A 16569-nucleotide genomic window follows, 5' to 3' on the forward strand; every position below is an offset into this window, starting at 1 on the left:
TGATCTGACTTAGAGTTTATGATTGAACTAAAATTCATGAATAAAAAATATTAATATATAATTAGACTTTGATCTTACAAATATCCTTTTTATGCCTATGAAAAAAAACTTAGTATGAAAGTAATGTTCATATTGCTTGAACAAATAATTCTCCGAGCACATAAAATTAATTATAACATATTCATGTATACTTGGGACCATGGTTTACATAAATTTATATTATTTGAAACCCCAAAAGTACCATTACATTAGAAAACATTAGGAAGCATAATTATACTTTTAAATAAAATTTCTTAAGAAATACTCATGGGTAAATATAAAAATATAATTAGACTTTGACGTTACAGATCTTCTTTCTAAGTTTAAGTTAAAAAGTTTAGTATGAAAAAATGTTCATAGTATATGAAACAAATAATTATTGAAGCGCATATAACATATTTATTTATACTTTAGACTATAATTTACATAAATTTACTTTATTTTGAAACATAAAAAGTATAATTACATTAAAAACCATTAAAGAGTGTAATCTTACTTTTCAATGCAAAATATTCAATCAATTTTATAAAAAAATTACCCGTGCAATGGATGGACAAAAAAGACTAATATGTAATAATTCTAAATTTATCAGTTTATCATTGTTTATTAAATTTTCAAATTGTGTTACTCCCCCTCTGCTGCCGCCCCCTTCGCGATTGCAACCAGTTGAGCTCCACCTCCGATTTTCCGGTTGGAATCGAGGTCGTGAAGTCGGATCCAACCTCGAGTTGGTCGGATTTGGCCTCAACAATGGAGATTCGACCGGATGTCCCACAAGATGCGGTTTGCCCACTCGAGGCTTGTGGGTTCGCAAGCCAAGGCAAACCATCTTTCTTTCTTTTTTAGTTATTATTATTTAAAAAAAAAACTATTTTTGAAAATTTTATTTTTCATTTTTCAATAAATATTATTTTTAGCCAAAAAATAAAAGTTATTTAAGTATTTGTTGTTAAATATATAAATTCTAATACTTTTTTTTTCCACAAAATTCTAATATTTATGGACGGGGCATCTCGTTTGATTCTTTGTATGGGAGGGATACTTTCGTTTTTTTTTATCCTAAACCTATCTATCCATTCTTCTTAAACCAAATTTGAGAATCATAATGCCCATCTCTCCCATTACGTTCAGCCAGACAAGTCAATTCATATGTAATCTTCATCCTATTATTTACTAATTTATATTCCTTATTCATTCCATTCACGGTTAATTCCATTACAGTGAAATAAACATAGCATGAGTTGCACACCGAGCTGGGCGTGAGTATGCTGGCCTGAGTCCAATGTGATCTGATAGAGTTCCTTTTTTGGGGCATGTATGCCATTTGCCGGGTTATGTCAACCCCGTTGACCATTCAATGCTAAAAACTGCCATGCATGGAGTGTTTATTAAGACTGTCTTCTTCTGAGAGGGGAAGCCATAATCTCATCAATGAGGCAAAATCTGTGCATTAATGGGGATTTTAATAGATAACACTTTCATTAAATTTTCTTTGCCCCCTCTTTCCCCTTTGTTCTCTTTCTCTATTGACGTAGCCAAAGTTGACTTGGATTGACCATCTCTTGCTCTTCAATTCATTCACAAAAATTTGCTAACTATGTCCCCTCAAAACAAGAAAAATTTAAATAATTTTTTCTCATACTGACGTGGCGAGAGAAATCAATTTTTTATTGACTTAGTACAGTACGATTTCTCGTTGACAGTCAAAAGGAAATTGTGTGAGTGACAACACCATGGACTTCCTCCTCGTATCTTCCTCGTGGACCGTTCCTTATATTACATAAATCTCAATTATTTATTTTATTTTCATTTCAGGACTGCTCTGTCTCTGTCTCTGACACCCCTCTCTTCTCAGAACTCTCTCCCTCCCGTGTGATTTTGCTCAGAGCTCTCTGTCAGTGGACGTGGACATGGCCATGAACATGAAGTCAGCAATGAACAAGGAGATATGCCTGTATTGCAGGAGGGAGGCACCAAATCTGAGGAAAGGGTGGCAGTTAGTCTGTAGCGGCTTCGCTCAGCTCTGCGATGAATGCGCGTAAGATAACACATCCGAATACTACTTCACACACTCGGAGTAATGCATCTCCACTTTAATTAATTTGCATCCTCTTATATGACACATCTCGAATGAGAGAACGTAACAACATAAAACCGTCTTGTATGAAATGGCCTAAATTTGATCGTATAATATTATCTCTATGGAGGAACATACCGTGACATTCAAAAACTAATTTGAAGATTACTTTACTTGAAGTGTTGGTCATAAAGTTTCGGGATTTTTCTTGAGGATTCTTTTTGACTGAAATTGTCGATGGATGTTTTGCGGTCTTTTGATGATTGATTCGAATATTTTGTCTCCCACAGGGGCGGTTTTCTATCGACTTTCTTGAGCCTGGTGTATCTTTTGCGGGTTGGTCTAGTTCTTCTGAGACATTAAATATTACTTCATCGTATAGTTTGTTTGCTTGTATGGTTCTAGTTGAAGAAAGTGTCTGTTTGTTTGATTGTTTAGCAATATTTTCTTCTGTGGCGATGTTAATATTGATACTTCTTTCAAGCAAATTTTCCACATCAGGGATTTATTTTTATTTTTTTTACAAAAAAGGTAATTTTAAATATGCTATTTTCTCTGGTTATAGCAGGAGAGTGTTATATCGATATTCTTCAAAGTTCGAATTAAAATGTTGTTTACAATCAAAACCCTTAAGCCCTATAAAGGAAATAAATAAATAAAAAGAACATTACATTAAGTCGCTGCGGACTAACTGCCACCCTCTTCTCAGCTTTGGTGTCTCTTCCTGCAATATAGGCATAACTCCCTGTTTCATTGATAAGATGGAGAAAGAGACCCTTCTGTTGTTAACTACAAGTGAATCGTTCCGTTATCCGAGTCGATAGTTTTTGAGTCATAGAGATGTATATCTGATTTTTCCTCTTTTGGAATTTCTCTTTATTAATATATTTATACTTCCTTTGCCCTTGTGCCTTAATTATAGCTTCGTACATTTGCCTGTTTTGAGTTATTTCCCATTCGAATGGCCTGAACTTAATTATATCAGAACAAATACTGCTACTTATCTGCAAAAAAACTCTGTTTTTAAGTAATAAACAGTAAACCAGGCTGGAAAACTATATTAGCAGAAGATTTTGTATGGATTTGAGTAATCAAATGGATCAATATATACAATAATCTCCAAAGACTTAATTAACATTACTATCACATGATATGACAAGTTATATTTCAAACAAATGTATATGTTTTTCACTTTGGCTAAAACTTCCATTGTTTATCTTTTGCCTGATTAGACTAAGTGATGCTGCATAAGGCAGAGCACTTTTATGTAGGGAGAACAGATATATCTACACCATATACTATGAACTTTGATGAACTAAACAGTTAATGAATTTCACGATCAGTGCAAAATATTTAAAAGATGATGAATAAATTTCCGAAGAAGCTCAACAATTTGTGCCGTAACCTTTTCCTCGGTCCATCTTTGCATAAATCTAAGTTTCTCAAAACAAAAAGAATACATTCAAAGAGAAATTTAGGAAGCCAGAAGAAAGCTCTACACCGTTATGAAACGATTAGATGACTTTCCTATTCCCGGAGATATACATAGAAGGTTTGAAGACGCCCTATTCACCATCGTAGAGTCAGCTCTTCAAGGTCTAGGAATTGCCCTAGTAAGGAAACATGGGAGCATTAATTGGACATGATGAAGCTATAGGCTGGATACGGCAATATGCTTGAAGACATCTGCAAGCTCTCGGAATATACTTCCTATGCGCAAAGACTTGTGGTCAAGCCGTTTGAAAACCAAGCTCCTGGTGAAAACAATTATACAACTTTCCTATTCCGGGGACATGCATTGCAGGTTTAAAGAGATGCCCTATTTGCCATCGGAGCGAGCTCTCCACTATGGTAATTATGAATTGCGTCAATAAAGGCATCAGATATAAGCATTCATCTCCATATCGTGCTTTGGCCATGACGGAAGCTAATGGGCACGGACAGGCGATGTGTTTGAAGGCCTTTGCAAACTCTTGCAAATGCTTCCCACGGCAAAAGACTTAACGGCGAGCAGTGCAAACACCAAGCTTATGGTGACGGTCCTACGATTGGAACACACGACAATCAAGTTATGGGAGAAAAAAGCCTTTACAAACACTAGAAGGAAGCCTAGTGACAGCGGGAAAGATCTTGTACCGATCAAATCTTGGCCAAATCATGAAGCCCTGTGAAGTAAACTTCGGACATTGCAGACAAGAAACGATACATCAACTCTATACAAGAGGAGAAGGACGAGACGGAGGAAAAAATTATGTGCCTTCTTATGTTGGTTTGATCCCGGGGGAGCCTTCGTTGATAAGCAAAGGATGCAAACTCACGGTGAAGGACTACCATAAGAGCCTATTCATTACAGACGCGTTTCATCGACGCGCACTAAGCATATGATGTCAATTAGCTACTCGTGATCATAATTAGCTCAAACTTTTGGTTTGGTGCAAAGAATATAATTAAGCATGAGAGGAGATTACCCGTGGAGTGATCGGTGTAAATGGAATTAACATATTCATGAAGGAATTTCACCGTAAAGACTACATATACTTTGGAAGAAATTAAAGGATTGGATTAACTTGAGGTATAAAGAACGTGACGATCACATTCCAAACGTGTAAAGAAGAAGTTAGTGATGACCCCGGCACAAGAAAGAAGAATGTCGGCATATAGTGCTACATATCAGCTCTTTTCCTCGTGCATATGCAGTCAGAAATATCCACGAAAAATCACCATCTCATTTTTAAGTTCAAACCAAGTTGCAAAACGAATGAGAGTTCACCATTACCATAAAAACTGACGGAGATCACATTACTGTGACAAATGTTTCCAAAAATAGCTGCCAGAAGCTCTCACTGCAAGTTTCATCCCCTGTTTGAGTTGGCGCTACAAGCCCAGATGATGGCTAAGAGTTTATCCTTCATTGCAAAATAATGCATTCTACGATTTTTTTCGAGGAGCTTTTGGCGAACGCATAGGCATCCAAGCTCTAGGAAGACATCATCAACGGGAATTGAGCCACAAATAAAGTAGTTCCCGATCCTTCGATTATAAGATGAAATGAAGAATGTAGAATAAATTCATCCATCAAGGGGATTAGTGTTCTATTAGTAAAATGGAATGTAAATTTTGGAACAAGAATGTCATCATATGAAGACCACAGGCGTTTGATTTCAGAGTTAAAGTAACTTTGATTTTGATTGTGAAAAAAGACAAATGAGATGGTATTATAAATTTGACTTGGAAACGTGTGTTTTTGTTATTTAGTGAGTAGAGTTAAAATCAAAATCACGATTCTAAAATCAGTTTCAAATTTCAAACGGGGCAGAGGCTAATAGCTTGGGAAACACGTTGAATGTTATTTGGAGATTAGAAGATGCATCAAGTGATCAATGCCAGGATAGCAAATGATATGATATAGTAGTTCAGTAGATTATATCTATGATCATGAAAGAGCCGGTGAGCTAAATTACGTCTGCCATAAGCGTTTTTGGCAAAAAATCTTACCTACTTAAGCTTCAGGGAAACCTGGTCACTTAACTACCACTAGTGCATTTGGGGTATTTAAATCCACGTTAGCATCATATGTCAAACAAGAAATCTCATTCTATAAGCAAAATACAATAGGAAGGAAACTAAACGGCTGGATATATAGACGGTGACGGATTGTGAATCGAAATGTACACTTCATCATAGCGGTCATCCATCAAACATTTAAGGAGGAATAGCATTACTAGCTAGGAAATCACAGCCAAGATATGAATCGACAAGATAGCGTATATATACAAATATATTTCTTAGTTTATCCTGTTATAGTGTTGTTATCCTCGTATATATGTTAAAATGGCATTCATTGAATGCATAAATTCTAGTATTCATTCTCAACTCTAAACTGACACCATCGACTGTAAGATTATTTACTGTTGTCATTTCTTCGGTTTTTTATTATTGTACATCGTATATTTTCTGCTGCATTTCTTTTCCTTTAACACTGTTTTAAGCAATTATACTTTTGTGCATCAGGGCGATTTATGAGTCTGGGAGATTCTGTGAAGTTTTTCATGGAGAAAGCAAAGGGTGGAAAGAGTGCGAAAAATGCGATAAGGTAAAGCTCCCTTCTTCAAACTTTCTTTATATAAATGGTTTACGAGTACAACTGATGGAGCCACAAACTTGGAATCTTGCATCAATAGCATGAACAAATTTCCTTTTTCTATATAAAGAACAAACACTTGTTGACTTGTTCTTTTCTTGCTTTTTTTGCTTCTCAGATGCTGCATTGTGGATGCATCATGTCACAACATAAGCTTGTAATGCTGGACTCCGGAGGTGTGAGCTGCATGGAGTGCTTTGGTGAAGCAGATGTAAGATATTTACTTTTCCCGACCCTCGTTGTAAATTGATAGAAACGAGTGATCCTTCATTAGAAGACGTTGATGGTTCATGAATTTTAACTTTTCAAATGTATTTCATAACAACTTTCTCATGGCAGGAACCCCCTTCCCCGCCTTTGTCTGATGTGTCACTCGAGTCTTGGAAAAATCCGGATGATCCTACTGCAGTTGGAGAACCGGCTACATCAATGGAAGTGGTTTATGGTAGTTTTCTTATCTTCTGTGATTTTTGGAAGTAGTAGTTTTCCATGCAAGTTCTTGTGCGTTTGGTTTTAGAGTTAAGTAGAGTTGAGTTTTGATTTTAATTGGATTGTAATGATTGTGTTGTTGAATTATGAGAAAAAGTATTAAAAAGTAATGAATAGTTACGAGAAAGTAATGATTGTGTTGTTGAATTGTGGAAAAAATAATGAATAGTTGAGAGAATTTAGTATTAAAAATTGAATTGAATTGTTAAAAAAATTGAAGAAAAAAAGAAAAGTAATAATTGTATTGTTGATTTTTGTTGTGTAGTGAGTAGAGTTAAAGTTAGAGTTAAAATTTTAAAAATTTAATTGCAAAACCAAACGGGGTAGTGTTTCATACTAATCCTAAATATTTTGGTTGCCCAGGGGCTGAACTTGGGGTAGATCATATAGAAACTTTGGGTTCCGCCATACCAGTAGAATCATCAGCTGAAGTGGTTTCTGGTACTTTTCTTATCTTCTATAATATTCGGAAATTGTAGTACTCTAAATGAGTTCTCAATGTTTTGGTTGTCGGTGTAGAACTTGGGGCAGATCAAATGGAAGCTTTGGGTACCACAATGCCTTCAACATCATCTGCTGAAGTGATTTCTGGTATATTTCTCATCTTTTGAAATTTTCGCAATAGCATTCCATATTTCTTAATGCTTTTGTGGTAGGAGTTGAACTTGCGGCATATCAGATTGAAACATCGGGTACCTTTAGAATCATTTGCAGTTTTTTTTTTCTTTTTAAATCTTCTGCGATTTTGTTAAAGTTGTAGTATTCAGGTGAGTTCTTAATATGTATTTTATTTGCTGGAGTAGGACTTGGAACATGTCATATGGAAACCACGGAGTCTACCATGCCTTTAGAATTGTCTACTGAAGCGGTTTCTGGTAGTCTTTTGTCTCCTGTAGTTTTCGTAAGTAATAGCATATCAAGTGATTACTCAATATGCTGGTTTCAGGAATTGAACTCGGGGTAAATCAGATGGAAACTTCTGGTTCAGTGGTACCTTTAGAATCATTTGCTGGACTCAGTTATGGTACTTTTCTTATATTGTGCGATATCAGAAAATATAAGTATTCCAGGTGAGTTCTCAGTAGATACTTTGTTTGCAGGAGTTGAACTTTGGACAGCTCAAACAGAAACTTCATGTTCCGTCATGCCTTCAGAATCATCTGCTGATGTGATTTCTGGTAGTTTATGCATCTTCTGTGGTTTGCAGAAGTAGCAGTATCCCGGGCGAGTTACTAATATTTTGTTTGCAGGAGTTGAGCTTGGGGTAGATACAGAAACTTCATGTTCCGTCATGCCTTCAGAATCATCCGCTGATGTGATTTCTGGTAGTTTATGCATCTTCTGTGGTTTGCAGAAGTAGTAGTATCCCGGGCGAGTTACTAATATTTTGTTTGCAGGAGTTGAGCTTGGGGTAGATCAGACAGAAACTTCAAGTTCTGCCATGCCTTCAGAATCATCCGCTGTTGTAGTTTCTGGTAGTTTTCTTATCTTTTGTAGTTTCCAAAAGTAGTAGTATTCCAGGCGAGTTCCTAATATTATGTTTGCAGGAGTTGAGCTTGGGGCAGTTCAGATTGAAACTTTGGGTTCCAGAGCGCCTTCAGAATCAGTTTCTGAGACAAATCTTCAAGTTCTCGGTCACGAGGCTCCATCTGATGCACAGAATGCAGTGCCTGAGTCTTTACAAAACGCCAGAGTAGAAGATTCTTCCGAGCGCAGGAAATTGGAGCCGAAAATCAAAGCTGGGGCTGATGAACCAGGCCATTGGGATCCACTATGCTTGGCAAAGTTAATGGGAGAGAAGCTGCAGGGTATTTCTTCCCAGTATCCTCCGTGATTTATTAGGCATAAAGATTGAACAACCATAGGTATGAGATCTGTTCCCGATCACTGGTTACTTTAGCAAATTTACGTTCTTTGAAGAGGTAGTCCTTGACCATACTTATAGCCCGAATGCTGCTATCATTCCTCTGTTTGAGAAATTGCTTACTCTCAGCGACGCGGATCCCGGCTTGGGAGAGCTGATGCTGCCCCATGAATATGTAGAAGTAACTGATAATATCTTCCTCCTGACAGTCCCTAGGATTATTTGTTGCGAACTGATAATAACAAGTTTGAATGAGAATCTTCCTTTTGCTTGGCAATGACTTGCTCCTGAGCAGGCATATTTTCCAAAAGTTCCGGACCCGAATGGCTTACCCGTTAAGGTACAGGACATGAAAGGAAACAACTGGGATTTCTGTCTTCATTCTAAGTCCTGCATAAGCGACGAGGCACCCTATGCTCTACAAGGAACTAAAGACTGCATACTGTCAATGCAGTGGGAAGCTGGTGATACCGGTAAGACCAAACCATATAGTAGTTCTGCAGCATATGTTCTACTGCATGGAATCTTGTTTGAACTTTCTTGCTGAGCAAGTGAGGTTTCCCTTCTGCTCTTTCAGTGACATTCTAACTGGTGGAACCTGAGGGCAAACTCGTCATCGGCCTCACAAAGGTTCATAGTGCTCACCAGCATCCGAAGGTAATGCATTCAAAGTTTGTCCGAGGCAACGTAGAGATGTCCTTGAAAACGCTCTTGATGTCCTTTTATCTTGACTGCTTCAAAGTGGCAAGAGTTCATTAATCCTAATACATGTCTCTTTCAGCTCCTGAGATCAAGTGCATTTGGTATCTAGAATTTCGAAGCAGTCCGGCAAGGAGATGGTAGCAGAAGGAGCAAAGTGGTTATCAGAATCTTTTCCTTCTGCTCGAAAGAGATAAACAAGTAACAACTTTCTCGGGATTCTACTTTGTACATGGACTGGTGGAATGTAAATAAATAAGAAGGAACCCACTGCAATTTTCCTTCATGTGAGACTGGAACTTAATTACTGTTAACAAGGGGAGCTCTGCAACCCGATTACAATGCATGAGTATTATATTACATTACTTTCGTTAAACACCATTATGTTGTCTTGAGCACAAAATATTCAATTTCTCAGACGCCAAAAAAGCTAATTTAACACTTTCAATTGGTGTTTCTTGATTGAAACTTCCAAAGATTGGATATAATACATGAAATATTAAAGATTTACACACACACATATATATTAATGAAATTTAAAAACTAAAACTATTTAAAAAATTTATTTTTAAGTATTTGGAGGAAATCTATTAAAAAAATTAATTTCTCAGTTTTTTTTTATATTGAGTGGTGGAAGAATTTAAATAGAGAAAATAAGTTAGAAAAAGGGAAGAAAGAAGAAAGGAATTATGTAAATATTTTATTCTAGTCACAAATATTTTTTATTAACTATATTATATGTTTATTTCATTATTTGTTGCGCGAAACATCTATGCTATCGTATAAAATACCAAATGTAACATAGGAACCAAAATTTACTTCAAAAGTATTTCAAAAATATATAGATGCTTTGATCAATAAATTTACTGAAACCAACTAATTTTATAATATTATTCTTTTTTTAGGATCGATTAGTAGAGATCTTATGAATTTATTACTTATGATGTTATAAAATAAATATTTAGAGAGAAGGATTTAATGATAATAAATTTTGCTTAGTAAAAAAGAAAAATAGAGAACTGTAGGATTACTTAGAGGTGAAACATCATAATTAAAAAATATTATAAGATTCTAATAGTATCAAATTCATTGTTTCGTTCTCTACTAATTTTACATAAACAAAGGTTACGCATGATATTATTTTGAGGAAAATAAATATGCATATGAGTATTAAAATGATATTCTACTATACTTTTATAGGACACAATAAGATTAGTTAAATCTATATGTAGCTAAGATATATTAATTTTGAAATTTTTGTGGATGTGAGGAGAAATCAAAAGAAGGAACGAAGATGAAAAATATTTAAAGTTTATTAGAGAAATGTTAAAAATAGGAAAAGAAAGGGTGAAAATAGAAAAAGGGAAATATATGACGTGTCCTCATTTCCATGTATGGACTACAAACAACAGTTTTAGTATATTTATGCTGCGTTTGATTTCAAAGTAGGATTTTAAAATCAGATTTTGATTTTGAAAAAGAGTAGTATAAATGGAGCTCACCCTTTGAATTTGTATGAGTTATTTTGTTTTATTGTGGAAAAAGAGTGGTATAAATGAGGTCCACCCTTTGACTTTGTATAAATTATTTTGTTTTGTTGTTGGTAGAATTAAGTTAGTTAAAGTAGAATTTTAAAATTCTACTTTGAAACCAAACAAGTCATTAGTATCGGTATAATTTATTGAGCAAAAAAAAAGCATCAGTATAATTTTATCATAATCTATGGCATTTTGCTTTTTTCGTGCCTATTCCATTTTCTCTGTCTAACATGACATTTTCAGTCACCTAAACCCTAAATGGTAATTTCACTCTCTATTTTATTGTCTCGCTATGACATAACATTTCTCTCTCCTCAACCCTAAATGATAGTTTCGCTACCTCTTACTTGACACACTCTCTCTTAAATCCTAAATAGTAGTTCTGCTCTCTATTCAACTTTCTCTCTCTAACATGATTTTTTTCTTTTTCTTAAACCCTAACTGGTCATTCCGCTCTCTATTTCACTTTTTCTCTTCTAAACTGTGAACAGTGGTTCCGCCCGCTTTGCGTGCATGACACTTTTTCTTTTATAAATCATAAATGATAATTGCGCTATTTCTTCCATTTTCTCTCTCTTAAACCCTAAATGGTATTCCATTTTCTATTTCACTTTTATCTCTCCAACATTAAACATTCTCTCTCCTAAACTTAAAATGATAATTACGTTATCTATTCCATTTTTTCTCTAACGTGATACTTTCTCTATAAATGAAACATCATCTATAATCCATATATATTTTGCAATAATATATTATATGTGGTAATATAGAGAATGTGTCTTCATGTGCATCTTTTTTGCATATATAGTGAATTTTCTATTGCATTTTCACAGCATCTATAACATCCACCATATATTGACTTCCTATTTCATCAAATATTTCACGATATCATTCCATATATATAGTTGTCGATATAGCGGTTGAACATATTTCTTTAATTAGAAAATATAAAATATTTTCTTACATATAAACATGATGTCTTTTTTCTTTTAACAATTTTATTATATATCATATGCCTAAATCTGACAGTTATAAATCATAATTTATAATCGATAAAAATATATTTTATCAGATATATGACTATTATTAGTTGAAGTTCAACAGTAAAGTAAGTAAAAATAAATAATTAGATCATATTTATGAATACTCATTTATTTTTTGGTAAATAAATACTCATTTATTTCAAAAATATCAAATATTATTTGGATCATAAAGTCTTCTCAAAATTTTCAAAAACTGGTTAGTCTCTCAGTCTCTGAGTGTTCTGTCAACGCTACAGCTTCTCTGGGATTTGTATTTGCTGAGACTATGAACAACTTCTCTCGTCCTAATGGAAGAGTAGGGTAAGGTCAGAGGGAGAAGGAAAAGCAAACTCTCTTGTTCATTTTGTCAAGCCTTTTTTCTCCTTGAGTCATGCCCTTCACTTTTCTCCCACTCCCTCACTGTGGTCATATCCTTTTCATGTGGCATGTACATTTTGAAGTTGAGTGGCATGCTGCTTGATGCATATATGATGTATTTTATATTATAAATTAAAAGGAAAAAATAAAGTATATTATGGGTATTTCTGAGATAAAGTGAAGTATATTATAATGCAATGAGGGACCTGCAGTGAGAATAAGATATATGATCCATACTATCTTTCAAGTTGCTGGAAACTGCACCATGTATTGGTGATTATGGATAGGGTATCCACGGGTAAAGGATAGACCTGCACCTGATGAAAACCTACTGATTAAAAAAGAGTAGGACCAAATAAACCAATCTATCGAAATAGTGCTGCAACTACTAAATATGATCACATAAATTCCGAATATGAAAACATAACAACAAAATCAAAATTGTCATAATCTTCTGATTAACACTTAGATAAAGAAATATTTTACTAACTTCGATAAATCAAATTGACACAAAATTTTTGTACTTTTGACTCAAGGAACTGCATAAGTTTTATACTAATGTTACAATGGAATAATGTATCAATAATATCGACAAATAACTCAAATCAATTCTAATAGCGTTTATTTGATTATTCAATTTACAACATTTATACCAGTTGAAAAGTATACAACTAACAAAATCAAAAGATCAAACCTTATCATCGCCCCAAAGCCTAAAGAACTTTGGACGACCTTCATCGTATTTATTAAAAAAGTATATCAGGAATGAACAACTTCTAAAAATATATACATATCTATTTATATTTCTCTCCTCATGATAAAAGCACTTATCTTCAAAATTTAACTTCTTAAGAGTCTTTTTTATCTATATATATATATATATATATATATATATATATATATGCTTTTAAACATCCCATTTTTGGACTTCCATGACCTAATACTGAGTTCCCATAGTTGATGTGGCATAATAGTGTTGCACCATTTGTGACTTTTCCCTTGACTGATACAAGTGCCACTCGATCTGGGACGAGCTTCGGATTATAAATTAAGGAAATTCTGATCAAAATCAGAAAAATTCTCCTCCTCTTCACATGCATCTAACCACGTTTGAGGTCCACCCCTTCTACGTTTTCCTCCAACATTGCAACTTCTGCAATAACCATGTCACCCGACAAACAGGACTCGAGTCCATCCCGTGCCTCCAAATATGTCTCAGTCGAATAAGCTAAGAACGCATTAGGTGGTCCATGGCTGGTAAATTCCGCGGCATCAAAATTTCCTAAGCCGCGCCTCGTCTAATCATTTCCTGGTACTGGTTCAGTGACTCCTGCCTTTGCAGCCTCATCTCCTCGTTGAACTTCTTGATGAACGCTTCCACCCGGCGGTTCAGCTCATCCTGGCTCAGCGACGGTTCCCTCCTGAGCTTCCCCGACCCCGGCGACCGGCTCAGCGACGGGCTGCTGCTGTTATCTGCCACGCCAGAGCGGTCGCTGAAGGTCTCCGACTTCTTCATCCTGGGTTGAGGAGGAGGAGGAGGGGCGTTCTCGTCGTTCCGGCGGGGGCGGGCGTCCCACGTGTCGGACTTCCTCAGGTGGCGGGTCAGCGGCATGGTGCGGCCGTCCGTTATCGCCTTCCAGGTGCTCTCCAGAGTGTCTTGCCGCTTCGGCTTTGACACTCCCAACGCCTTCCCAGCTGCAACATATATTATCATATCAAAAGACGACAAGAAATTCCAAGTTAATTACGGCTCCTGCCACTCATTCTACGGCTAGCTAGATAAGGTCGGCATTTGTCTTTTCAACAGAGCCCCGTCCCGCAGATTTGTGGGGCTCGAGGTGGTCCAGACGGTGGTAATTAGTACTAACGGCCCATTCGGCCGTCGTCGCCGGCAATGTGGCTAGCCGGAAGAAACAGTTTTTTTATTTTTCCCGATGGCTGGGAGGATATTGAATCAGAGGTTTACCTTCAGGGCTGGATTTGAGTGATTTGCGCGCAGGGAACCTCGCAGACGCCGGAGGTTTCTTCTCCTCCGCCTTCTCGTTCAGATTCATGAACGAGAAATCGGTCGAATCGTTACTCTCCGGCACGGCCACCGGCCTCAGAACCTCCACCACTTCATCATCGTCATTCACCTTCTTCGCTTCCGTGTCCGAGGCACTGGCCTCTGCCTCTGCTCCTCCTCCAAGCACGTCCTCGGGATCGGAAACAGAGACCTTCCCCGATCTCTCGTCATAAACGGCGCCGCTCCAGGCTGCCGGAGCGTTAACAGCACTGTAAGGAGCGTACTCCATCCGCACATCGCCGGAGACCTTGACCGGTTCCACCGGAGGAGGAGCAGTCGCCGGATACACGAGAGGCGCTTCAGCTTCCTCGACCTTGTGCTGGAACTTGGAGGAGGCGACGATGGAAACGATTATGAAGTTGAGGAGGAGGTACAGGTACGGGGGCCGGAGCCAGGAGAGCAGGAAGTCGTAGACGGACGGGACTTCGGTAACGACGAAATCCGTAACCACCGGCACCACTGTCTTCATCAGCTCCGCCATGAGTAAGACGGTGGCCGAGGTGAGTAGCACCTTGAGAGAGAGAATCCACCCGCTGCCGGAGCTCGGGAAGATGATAGCCATTATCGGTCGTCTTTCAGCTTTACAATCTGGCCGGAATATACCTTCCGGTGTGCAGAATCCAATGTTCGAGAAGAATCCTCCTGGCTGCCGCTTCCTCGGAGGTAGAGAGAAAAGTGGAGAGAAAATGATAGAGCAAAAGCAGAGGCAGGGCAATTATATATAGAACAATGGGGGGTGATGTCAGTCAGCATAGTGCCGTCGTGGAATGGGGACCGTTGGATTTGAGGAATGGAGCTTGTTTGACCGTTCGAATTTGCGGGGAGGCGAGAGGGGAGGGACGGTGCGGCCCACAGCTACACATGGGCACGTAATTAGACTCTGTTTCTTAGGCACGTGCAATATACACGCGTGGGACAGTGAGGGAGCAACAACTGGAGCGGTTTTTTGTTCCCCCCCCCCCCCCCCCCCCCCCCCCCCCCCGGTTAACTAATAATAAATATTTTTCCTGTTTTTGTAAGTAACATTGGCAAGTGAACTGCCTGCAATTGGGAAGTTGCCATCTCCTTTTTTAGGTAGAGTCGATTGAATCAAAATGTTCATTTTGTCAGTTGTTACGGTATCAATATGCGTGGATGTTTCGAGAGATCGATCGTTAAGAAGTCCCTTGTCCCTTAGTTTCACAATCTCGTCAATCTAAATGGATGAGTGTCGTCGAATCTGTGGACAACTTCAAAGATTCCTTCTTTGGAATATCATTTTCACGACCACCAAGCGTATTATATGCCATGTTCCCAATTGCTACGTTAGGGAAAATATGTCCTTTACTTTATTTTTCATGCACTGTATTTGCATTTGATGCAGTTTACAGGTACTTGAAAATCTGAATGAAACATATATGCATTGTCATGTTCACTTATTATTATTATTATTATTATTATTATTTACAACCGTTGGTTAAGAAAAATGATATGTATTATTAGGTAGCGATACTCTTTATTATTTAAGACATACAAGCTTATAATAATATCATATAACTAATGTATAATGTAAATATAGATGTATTATATATATCATAGACCCGACCCGACCCGACCAGACCAGACCAGGACCTGCAGAGCAAAGTCAGGAGGATCCTTAAAAGTTTTTCGGCCTTTGAGCCGACCAGTTCAGTGGATGCTTCTTGTTGGACTGACTAACCATATAATATTATATTACTTTCTATTTAATTCACTTCTCTCCATGCATCATCATCATCATATCGTAAGGCGAAAGCCAAAACTGAATGCGAAATGAAGAGTCGGAGGGCGGTTTGTTGAGATTAAATAACATCCTCGTGACACGGACTCTAAGATAGTCGGAGGGCGAGCACATGTTTATCTTTTCTTTTGCATCGTGCTCATTTCGGTAATGATCCGATGATAAGGACATGGAAGGCACCAGCCTTCAAGAGATGTACTTTTAATACGCAATGTGCATTATGTGGGCGTGAGTGTAATTCAACATGGTCGGTTTAACGCCTCCTGAGTCCTGCCTACCACTCTGACAATGTATGGATATAAATCCATGGCAGATTTGTTCTTCTCTTTTACCAAGTCAAGACAAAAGACTAACCTAGCCAAACCTCATAATTGCTCATGGACATGCCTTTCATTTTCATGGCTACCTGTACCGTCCGTCCGACTCTGATAGTTCAGTACAGCACGTACTTATCAACTATCGACTATCAACCCCAATCATTGCAAAATTTCACGAACG

The 16569-nt window shown here is 37.3% G+C and overlaps 3 protein-coding genes across 3 annotated transcripts; 2 read left to right on the plus strand and 1 right to left on the minus strand.

The window, feature by feature from the left end:
- Positions 1-1579: 1579 nt before the first annotated feature.
- On the plus strand, positions 1580-7508 carry LOC116213289. The gene is made up of 6 exons (XM_031548166.1): positions 1580-2077; positions 6128-6209; positions 6376-6468; positions 6597-6702; positions 7110-7187; positions 7266-7508. Exons 1-6 carry the CDS (start codon positions 1950-1952, stop codon positions 7355-7357), a joined length of 579 nt encoding a protein of 192 aa, XP_031404026.1. The 5' UTR covers positions 1580-1949; the 3' UTR covers positions 7358-7508.
- A 79-nt stretch (positions 7509-7587) lies between these two features.
- On the plus strand, positions 7588-9669 carry LOC116213288. Its single transcript, XM_031548165.1, has 9 exons — positions 7588-7770; positions 7847-7924; positions 7997-8071; positions 8144-8221; positions 8294-8567; positions 8692-8791; positions 8906-9083; positions 9188-9267; positions 9392-9669. The coding sequence occupies exons 1-8, from the start codon at positions 7680-7682 to the stop codon at positions 9196-9198; spliced, it is 885 nt and encodes a 294-aa protein (XP_031404025.1). The 5' UTR covers positions 7588-7679; the 3' UTR covers positions 9199-9267; positions 9392-9669.
- Positions 9670-12932: 3263 nt separating this feature from the next.
- LOC116212884 lies at positions 12933-14987 on the minus strand. The gene is made up of 2 exons (XM_031547615.1): positions 14214-14987; positions 12933-13942 (listed from the first exon to the last, which is right to left on the minus strand). The coding sequence occupies exons 1-2, from the start codon at positions 14872-14874 to the stop codon at positions 13530-13532; spliced, it is 1074 nt and encodes a 357-aa protein (XP_031403475.1). The 5' UTR covers positions 14875-14987; the 3' UTR covers positions 12933-13529.
- Positions 14988-16569: the final 1582 nt, after the last annotated feature.

Source organism: Punica granatum, chromosome 7 (assembly GCF_007655135.1).
Source record: "Punica granatum isolate Tunisia-2019 chromosome 7, ASM765513v2, whole genome shotgun sequence".
NCBI lineage: Eukaryota > Viridiplantae > Streptophyta > Magnoliopsida > Myrtales > Lythraceae > Punica > Punica granatum.

Bases quoted from the DNA above. Each gene is read 5' to 3' on its own strand.
- LOC116213288 (XM_031548165.1), top strand. From the start codon at position 7,680: ATGCTGGTTTCAGGAATTGAACTCGGGGTAAATCAGATGGAAACTTCT. The intron at 7,771-7,846 runs GTACTTTTCTTA...CTTTGTTTGCAG, and splicing joins ATTTGCTGGACTCAGTTATG to GAGTTGAACTTTGGACAGCT. The intron at 8,072-8,143 runs GTAGTTTATGCA...TTTTGTTTGCAG, and splicing joins ATCCGCTGATGTGATTTCTG to GAGTTGAGCTTGGGGTAGAT.
- LOC116213289 (XM_031548166.1), top strand. From the start codon at position 1,950: ATGGCCATGAACATGAAGTCAGCAATGAACAAGGAGATATGCCTGTAT. The intron at 6,469-6,596 runs GTAAGATATTTA...TTCTCATGGCAG, and splicing joins AGTGCTTTGGTGAAGCAGAT to GAACCCCCTTCCCCGCCTTT. The intron at 7,188-7,265 runs GTACTTTTCTTA...TTGTCGGTGTAG, and splicing joins ATCAGCTGAAGTGGTTTCTG to AACTTGGGGCAGATCAAATG.
- LOC116212884 (XM_031547615.1), bottom strand. From the start codon at position 14,874: ATGGCTATCATCTTCCCGAGCTCCGGCAGCGGGTGGATTCTCTCTCTC. The intron at 13,943-14,213 runs GTAAACCTCTGA...TATATGTTGCAG, and splicing joins ACTCAAATCCAGCCCTGAAG to CTGGGAAGGCGTTGGGAGTG.